Source organism: Calliphora vicina, chromosome 5, assembly GCF_958450345.1.
Source record: "Calliphora vicina chromosome 5, idCalVici1.1, whole genome shotgun sequence".
Taxonomy (NCBI): Eukaryota; Metazoa; Arthropoda; class Insecta; order Diptera; family Calliphoridae; genus Calliphora; species Calliphora vicina.
Genome location: NC_088784.1, coordinates 42,991,058 through 43,001,492, shown reverse-complemented (window position 1 = coordinate 43,001,492; position 10,435 = coordinate 42,991,058). Strand labels below are relative to the sequence as shown.

The window sequence follows — 10,435 nt, the reverse complement described above, 5'->3', positions numbered from 1 at the left end:
ATTCGAATTTACGTCTGATATCTTATCAACTTAGATTATATAAAATATTATAAAATTTGCGGTACTACGAACTAAAGCATTAAACACATTGAAGATTAAAATTAAAATACACACGTTTATATGAAGACGATTATTTTTTACTTAATTAAGATAAGTTTTTTATAACTATATTGATATAAATTAATAACAGGTACATAATTAATTATAACCACACAGAGAATATCGATTCGTGATAGCAACCGAATTTGTTGTTAATCGAATGATTCTACCTTAGTAACCGAATTTTGTTTACAATATTTTAGAAGGGGTAACAAAAGTTTGGTTGCTTTAACCGAAATTCTTCTTTATCAACTGACTTTCTGTTGATAGAACCGAAAAATTCTATGTGTGCAACCGTATCATTCGATTGGCATCAAAACAATAAACATAGTTCAAAAAGTCTTATTAGTTCACAACATTTTTGTTTGAAATATAACAAAAATTAATGAAGCAAACTACTGCGATATCCTGTGACGCCGCCACTGAAAGGTATATAAGATCAAAATTCAAAACTGAAAAGAGTAAAGTTTTATAAAACTTGAACTATCGGATTGGAATTTGGTAACGAAAGAAATTTTGTTTTCGACTATATTAAAAGAATTTTGTAATTTTCAAACATTTGAAATTTTTACAAAAAGAAATTATGAAAAAATAAAACAAAATTTATGATTTATAATAACCAAATTTATAACTAATTCGTTTGTTGACGAATCCTTCGTTATTTCCACTTTTAGATTTAACAAAATTTAGGTGTACTTCGTTAATATTATGTATTTCATTATACTCGTATATTAAGTTATAATAATGTTTTAGTGAAACTGTTATATGTGGAATAGGGTATAACAAATTCACTTTGCCCGAATATTTAATTTTGATTTGAATTGCATACTTAAGTGTGTTAATTAATTCTGCTGAAATTTAAATAATGTATCAATCACTAATATATATGTACGTATGTACATTAACTAATTTATTCTTATTTCTGTCTCGTGTCCAGACGCTTTTAATTAATTAATTAATTTTGTCATTTGGCATTAAATTAGTATGTATTAGGCATCACAATTATATATTCGGAACTGTTAAAAATCTGCATCTGCGTTTATACATGTTATATTTAATTAAATAACAACCCAATATCATAGTGTAAGACGTTAGTTAATATTTTTAAAAATATTGCATAATTCTATTGTATGTTATATTTATACCCTACACCACCATAGTGGGGAGGTTATAATGCGTTTGTGCAGATGTGTGTAACGCCCAAAAATATTGGTCGAACACCCACCTTAAAGTATACCGACCGGCTGCCCATGTAAACCTTGTGCGCAGAGTACAGGTCGCAATTTTGAAGATATTTCGATAAAATTTGGTACATATAATTTTTTCGGCCCAAGGACGAAACCTATTGAAACTGGCTGAAATCGGTTCATTATTTCACATAGCCCCCATACAAATGTCCTCTCGAAATTGAACTTTATCGGTCATAAATGTTTAATGTATATATGTATCTATACAAATTTCGCTCCAAATAAGTTTTATATATACAAAATTCATGTCACCAAATTTTGTTACGATCGGTCCATAATTAGTCATAGCTCCCATATAGACCCGCTTCCGAAAATCACTTTAACGTGCTTAAATCACTTAAAAATGTTGGTATATACACAAAATTCAACATAAATAACTTTCATATAGACATAAATCACACGACCTAATTTTATGGTGATCGGTCCATAATTGGTCATAGCTCCCATATAAGGCCCACTTCCGAAAATCACTCACTAATATAAATTATTGATATTTTAAAAGAAAAATATTTTTACTCATTTACTTGTTTTAATTTGCATATTTTTTATCAAATTAAATTATATACGTTTACGTATAAAACCTAAAAAAGCACTCAAATTAAGATAAATCCATTCATTTAATTATTTTATTGATTTGGAAATTTTCTTTTACTTCGGAAAATCACAGTAGGTATTAAGCATAGAGAAACATAGAGCGGAAACTATAAAAAAACTCAAATAAAAAAATTACTCAAAATAATCACACATACGAGTATTGTTTTTGTTTCAACATAATTTTTTCTACTACTTCATTCTCACCACTTCGGTTTCTGACAATTGAGTTAGGTCTTTGACATGAGAGTTTCCGCTCTATGTCTATTCTCTATGGTATTAAGATTTATTCTACCTACCACCACCATAGTGGGAAGATTATATTGGGTTAGTGCGTGTAAAAATATTGTTCCAACAACCACATTTAAAGTACAATAATCTGCTCAGCATCACTTTCTGAGTCGATTAAGCAAGCTTTGTACAAGCTCTTCTATTGCCCCAAGGACGAATAAGTTTTATATAAGCCGACCTCGCACCACCAAATTTTATGACGATCGGTCCATAATTAGTCATAAAGTTATTCCGAAAATCACTTCAATTAAGTAGCATAAATCTCTTAAAAATTTTGGTATTCTGGTATTCATAAAAGTCAATACAAATAAGTTATATGCATTAGAGTGTCCCTTAGAATTAAATTTTTTGAATGTTGGAACGGTAGCCGCTGAAAACTTTCGAATGACCTAAAATACCACCAAAAAATTGTTTAGCTTGTTCTAAGAAGGGCATTTACAAGGGGAAAAAATTAATTTTTTTCAGTTTTTTTTTAATTTTTGCCATTATATAATTACTTTTGCAATTTAATTTAAAAGAATCGAAATGTCTACGTAATTGTCGTTCTAATGAGACATAAAAGACAAAAATTGGTTAAAAAATGTTAAAGTTGTTAAAAAACGCCAGGCCATTAATGCGTATCAGGCCACTAGAACAAGAAATGTATGTACAAAATGAACATATTGTTACGTTTTAACCTTTTCAAAACGCTGGTTTATTTCCTTTAAATAAACCGAATACTTTTGATTGCAAATAAAAGCCGTTTAATAGTTTAAAAATTGTAACAACTCTTTATTTATTTAAAATGTACAACAACAACAGAATTAAATAGCCACTCAATGTTTTTTATACACGTTTATAAATTCTCAGAAATACAGACACAATTTATAACGTACACGAATTTACTTGAAAAACACAACACACTTTAAGGCACTCAGTTGATGTTTATTCGAAAAGCGTCTCTGATAAACTCACTAACGACTGCAACCTCTGCCACTATTTATAACTCTGCCATCTGCACTCTAGATTGCTCTTTAACTGTCAAAGTTCGAATATTCTAGATCATACGCCATCTGTGGTGTACTTTCTACAATGTTCTTTAACTGAATATTCGAATTCAAACAGCGTTGCCAACTTACGATCAATGGTCAACTGAAAGCTTTTATTTAATAATGCCCACAGATATGTTACAGTTTGCTATTACAGCACTGTTATTTGAAAGCATTATGCTACTTTTAAATCAGCCCTTAAAATCGTTATATTTGAATTCAAGTACAATTTCGTAACAATATTTTGAAAAATATTAAAACAAAAGTTTATTATTACTTAAAATATATCCATATTTACTTGTATATGAGTTTTTATCTTCATAGGATGCAGTTAACCTATTCACAGGTATAACCAAAAAAATATTTTTTTTTTAACGGCAGTTTTAAAAATCCAATTTCAAATTTATAAAAATTTTGTTAAACAAATTTCAGAATTTTTTGATCATCACATGGGGATTTATTTACAACATAATATTGAATAAAAATGTGAAAAATGTTTCATCAAAATCGGCCCAAAAATGTATAATATTTCGCTATCTTTCCATTAAAAATGCCAAATATTGAAAAATTTTACCTTCACGATTTAAGGGTTAACGTTTTCCGATTTTAGGAAAACTTTCAGACCATATTTAAAATTACCTGGACTATAATATTCTGAACATATTTTACTTAAAATTAATAACAGTAAGGAAATTGGGCTCATTCGCCACAATATGACCAACAAATTAGTTTATCTCGAAGTATTGACATACTTTTTTCACACTTTTTAATCCATATATAAAAAAAGTTTGTCATACCGTTTGTAATTTCCACAATATAATTTTCCGACCATATAAAGTATATATATTCTGGATCCTTATAGATAGCGGAGTCGATAAAGCCATGTCCGTCTGTCTGTCTGTTGAAATCAATTTTGTGAAGACCCCAAATCTTCAATAATTCTGTCAGACATGCTTTCGAGAAGTTTTTTATTTAAAATCAGCAAAATCGGTCCAGAAATGGCTGAGATATGAGGAAAAATGGGCAACCTCAATTTTTGACCTACATATGTATGTATATCTGGATTACTAAGTATTAGTATAGACAATATGGATATCTAATGATAGATATTTCAAAGACCTTTGCAACAACGTATATAAGACCATGGTATGTTGGACCTACAATGGGTCAAAATGGGATCAAATATTCTTTAATCCGAATTTTTTTTTTCCCCAAAAAAAAAATTAAAAAACCAAAAAAAATTTTTAAAATTTAAAAAAAAAAAAATTTTTAAATAACAATTCGAAAAAAAATTTCCAAAAAATGTAAAACAACTTCAGGAAAAAAATTTTGTTTACCTAAAAATATTTAAAATTTGTATTTTGAAGTATAATTTGGTGAAGGGTATATAAGATTCGGCACAGCCGAATATAGCTCTCTTACTTGTTTAATCATTATCTTCTTGGTGTAGGGTTTCATATGGTCAGGCTTGACCGACTATACTTTCTTGCTTGTTTTATTTAGTGCTGTTATAACAGTTGTAAGTGTAAACAATATCAAACATATTTCGGCTAAACAGTGGTTAGTTACGCTTTTTGAATAAATGTTTGCCATTTGAGTAACTTCCATTTTTCTTGATTTATTTGTTTAGTAATCAAAAGTACCACCAGCAAAAGACTCATTTATCTGATTCCTACCTCAATCATGATACAATTCACAAGATCATGTTGTCATAATGTTCTAATATTTCACAATGGTTTGAAAATGCTGTTATTGCCTTTCAAGCTAAGAATGTCCTAAAATAATACTACTCTGTATTATATTTTATTGTGTTATCGTAACCAACTAGGAGATACCTGCGCCGGACGCCTAAGAGTCGGTTAAGCCGAGCCGCCGAGTCGTGAAATATTAGGACATTAAGAGACCTTGTCAATTAATTTTCAAAATTAATTTGTCAATCTATTCATGATGATTTGTAAGAGTACACTTATCATAAATATCAAAAAATTAGCTCAGTATGACAGTACTTTTGACAGTTAACCCTTTATAAGTGATATTGTTAAAGATCACATATGGACGCTGAAAATGTGCATTATACAGGTCAACAGCAATAAAAGGCTTCACTATGATGCATCAAATCAATATAGTGGATAGATTTGATGCATCATGGTTACCAAAGTACAAAAATGGTAAATTTTTTAATTCTATGGACAGATTTTTTTAATTTTTTTTTTTCTAAAATTGTGAATTTTTTTAGATGTTTCTCCACATAATTTATGAGTTAGTGCGATATTATTGAACTAAACTTAGAATAGTTCATATTTGCATAACCTTTAACCCTTTGTCGACCGACGGTACTTATAAGTACCATAACAATAATAAGCGTACAAAATGAAAACAAAACATATTTTGACCCTTTTTGCCCAAAAGTATTTATTTTGCCTATTGGCAACTTAGCTTACTCAGAATAACGGTGAATTATTTCATGTCTCATTGTGGTGTTTATTTATGACAGAAAATACTGGCCGACTTCATAAACGCAGTAATGCAAAGCAATTACAAGGCAAATCAATACTTTGTGACATTCATGAACGCATAAATGTTTTGTAAAGAATCATAAATAAAAACAGTTCACAAATTTGACAGATGCTGTGCATGGACAAGCATTGCCATACAATAATGAACTTGCGACATTGTCAAAACAAAATCTATTGCGTTTATGAACACTATGCATTGCAGTGTTGCTTTGCAAAATGCGTTTATGAAGTCAGCCACTGTTTCGTAAAATACCATAAAATAGACTTGTAATAGAAAATTTTATAAAAGTTACAAAACTAATCAATATATAAATAAAATGTAAACAAAAATCGATGAGTTTTTTTATCTTTTGTCTGATGCTGACCCAACAGCATCAGGTCCCTTTCGGATCCCCGCACGTCCCTTTCGGTACCTTGCAGGTCCTCCACAAAGTTGACATTTTGTAAATAACTGAAGTACTTATTTTCAATATTTAATAAAAAAATAAAACTTTTTCATCGATTTAAAGCCTTGGTCCACAAGGGGTTAATCTGTTTATATGTTACGTTTTAATCGGGTCAGTAGTTTCGGAGTTATAATAACAAATTAAAGCAAAAAATATATTTTTAACGTGATTGCTATTTTCACGTTAAAAATATATTTTTTGCTTTAATTTGTTATTATAACTCCGAAACTACTGACCCGATTAAAACGTAACATATAAACAGATTAACCTCTGATTTTGTGTTTTAAAAAACTCATGAAAAAATCGAAAACGGCAAAAATTTTTCAGGTTTATTACTTTGTCACAAAGCCGCATATAATAGCAACAAAATGAGATATAGAACATTTTCACAAAATTTTACTTTTTTGTTTGATATACATAAAATTGAGTAGTTAAGGTTCTTCTTTCGATTGATTGAATTTTTAAAACATTTTCCCCTTGCTATGTACAAATTTTTAGATATATATTGCGTTTCAATCGGCTCTGTAGTTTCGGAGTTATAATAACAAATTGAAGCAAAAAATATATTTTTTACGTGAAAATAGCAGTTTTTTGTTTTAAAAAAAATCATGAAAAATTCGAAAACGTCAGAAATTGTATTGCTTTATCGCACATGTAATAGGAACAAAATGAGATATCGATCATAAAAATCGATGGATTAGTTATGAATTTATTCAAAATTAAGTGAATGCGCTCATTTTCATAAAATTGTATGTGCTTATTTTGTGCCTGTTTTGTCACTGTAACAAAAACAAAACACATGTAAAATTTCCACTCTAAAATTTCCAGGATAATTAAAGTCATCTCTTTTATTTTAAAAGATATTAATGTTTGAATGTTCGACTTTATTTTGTTTTTAGCAAATATCTTTCGTAATAGTTGTCAACAATTTTTTAAAAAGCATTATTTGTTTATATCTAATAAACTCCGAAAAACACATTTCGTCTAGTCGTGAGAAATAATCAAATTCAAAACTTTGAAATGAGTATGAAAACTGTATTTTGACAAAAATAAAACTTTTTTAAATTTCTGGACATTAAAAAAATAATTAACCTTAATCTTGTTGCTACTGTTGATGGAAATAATAATATAATTTTATGAAACTTATTCCTCGAATTTCTATAAAAGTATTCCTAATAAAACCTACCAAAATCAAAGTCAGTCAGTCTATTGTTCTGCCAAACTGAAAAAATCCCACCAAAATTGCTGCTTGCAAAAAAAATATATACGGCTTTAAATATCATTGAAATCGGAGATGTCAAATCCAACTGATATCTGCTTTCAGGTGGATTCTCCCTGTATTAGGTTCGATTAAGTTGAATTATTTTTGTTAACGGTATGTATTTAAACTTAAAATGTTTCGCATTACATGAATAGTTTTTATTTAAACGATTAGCTCCATTGCGGTTTTACTTACATTAGCTTTGTATGGAAATAAAGAGATTTGTTGACTCTATGTATAGTTCTTTACATTTGAACTTTACGAAGGTAGTCACAATTGCAATTAAGCAATTTTATATCAACCTTTAGTTCAAGACGTTTTTAACTTGGCAAATTTTGAGTAAAAACCAGTTTTAAATGAAGACATTGAAATTAATTAATAAAAATATATAAAATTCAATTTTAAAACAAAAAGTTCAGTATAAATAGCAGTACCTAGAAACACAAACAAACAGTATTTTATTATCTACTAACTTATGAGCAACAGACTATAGTTTATAATTTTGCAACAATGAAATTTTTAGTCGTCATTACAGTTTTAGCAATTGCCGCTGGTGCAGTAACAGCTCAAGGTGTAAGTTAAATATTTATAAAACTTTAGATTTATATACTTACATATTTACATACATATGTATATTTATTCTGTGTAATAAGACAATAAAAAATTAAAAAATAAATGTTTGCTTTCTTCTCCAGCCTGTCCAAATTCCTGAAGAACAAAAACAACGTATAATTGAATATGCTGCAGTTTGCGCACAACAAAATTCTATTGATAAGGCCGGCATTCAAGCCCTGAAAACTGGACAATTCTCGAATACCGATCAAAATACTAAATGCTTTACAAACTGTTTTCTAGAAAAGGCTGGACTTCTAGTTAATGGCCAAGTGCAGAATGATGCCATTTCTGTCAAATTAGGAAGTATCTTTGGAGCTGATAAAGTCAATGCTGCCATGGCCCAATGTAATGGTTTAAAGGGTGCTGACAATTGTGAAACAGCCTTTGAGCTGTACAAATGTTATTTCAAAACAAATGCTGCACTTATTTAAAATGTTAGATATTTGTGAAATAATTTTAGCTAATGCAAATAGAAATAACATAATAAAGATTCGATATACATATAAACAATTTTTTGTATTGTTTTCTTATTTGTTATTAAACACAGCGAAATATATCAAAAACTTTTTGTTGGCCAAAGAAATGATGTTAGTATTAAGTTTTACCCGGAATTTTTGATTTTTTTTTTTACAAACCATCTCCTGAAAATTTCGAATCGAATAGAAAAAAAAATCAGCGAAATCGCTCCAGCCGTTCTCACGTGATGCCATTATATACATGGACCATTTAATTTTTATATATATTTAGAAGATTATTTATTTATTTCTGTGTCGTAAAGTCCAGTTTTTTAATAATACTACACAATTTTGAGGTATGGAGAGGTTTTTTTAAAAAAAATTTAAGTAAAATTGTGAATTTTTTTTAGACATTTCTCCACATAATTAATGATAACGGTTAAAATAATAAAATAAATTAAAAAAAAAAAAATCCATCGATTTTTATGATCGATGTCAAATTTCGTTCCTATTATATGTATGTAGCTTTGCGATAAAGCAATAAATCTGAACAATTTCTGCCGTTTTCGACTTTTCATGATTTTTTTTTAAAAAAAAAATTTATTTTCACGTAAAAAATATATTTTTTGCTGCAATTTGTTATACTCCGAAACTACAGAGCCGATTGTAACGCAATATATATGTGACCATTTGTACATAGTATGGGGAAAATGTTTTAAAATTCAATCAATCGAAAGAACAACAAAGAACTCAATTTTATGTATATCAAACAAAAAACTAAAATTTTGTGAAAATGAGCGAATTCACTTAATTGTGACCATGATACAACCATTAGAAGGTAGAATCACTTGAGAGAGAGTTTAAAATGCTTTGCCTTGTTACGTCAAATAATAGAAAAATAAAATCAAGAAATCCAAAAATAAGAATAATAACAAATGAAAATTGAGAAATATTTTGTTTCTTCAGCTCAACACCGCAGGTTGCACTCCATTCTTTAATTTTATTTTCAGGACATTTTATAAATCTTACGAGATTTTTTTCAAATGAACATTTACACAAACAACATTTAACACGCATGTTTCTCCTTATATTTTTAAATTGAATTTAAATTATTTTTCAATTTATTTAATTTTTTGATGTTTTAATTTTTGATGTTTCATTTCAATTGTACTTTTATTTTTTATTTTATATTAGTCTGACAATTCAAGGCATGTATAATAGAGAACGTACTTTGTAGTGATTCTACCTTTTATTGTTATATTATGATTGTGACTAAATTCGAATAGAATCAATCGATTTTTATGATCGGTATCTCATTTTGTTGCTATTACATGTAGCTTTGCGATAAAGCAATAAACCAGAAATAAATATTTTGTAACTCAAGAAATACAATTTTTGAAATTTTTTTGCAAAACGGAAATTTTTTCCAAAAAAATTTTTTTTTTTTGCTCAAAAGAAAGCTTATGTACTTTCCTTTAAGAACTATTTGATCGCATAGTGGGATTCGAATGGAATATCTATCAAAATAAATGTTTGTCTTGAGATACAAAACATTTATTTTGATATATATCCCACTCGCATCCCACTAAGCGACCAACAAAGGAACCTAAGCTTTCTTTACAGAAAAAAAAATTAAAAAAGTGCCCATTTTTAAAAAAGTCAAAAAAGTTGTATATCTTCAGTTACAAAACATTTATTTTGGTATTTATTCCAATCGTATCCCACTAAGCGACCAAATAGGACTTAAAGGAAATCAACTAAGCTTACTTTTTAGTAAAACAAATTTTAAAAAATGGGCCTATATTGGAAAAAAAATCGATTTTGCATAAAAAATTAAAAAATTGTATGTTTTGCATTACAAAATGTTTATTTTGATAGATATCCCA

General features: G+C 28.3%; 1 protein-coding gene across 1 annotated transcript; it reads left to right on the top strand.

The window, feature by feature from the left end:
* Positions 1 to 7,943: 7,943 nt before the first annotated feature.
* LOC135960239 (general odorant-binding protein 56d-like) lies at positions 7,944 to 8,604 on the top strand. The gene is made up of 2 exons (XM_065511481.1): positions 7,944 to 8,052; positions 8,175 to 8,604. The coding sequence occupies exons 1-2, from the start codon at positions 7,990 to 7,992 to the stop codon at positions 8,523 to 8,525; spliced, it is 414 nt and encodes a 137-aa protein (XP_065367553.1). The 5' UTR covers positions 7,944 to 7,989; the 3' UTR covers positions 8,526 to 8,604.
* The last annotated feature ends 1,831 nt before the right edge of the window (positions 8,605 to 10,435 follow it).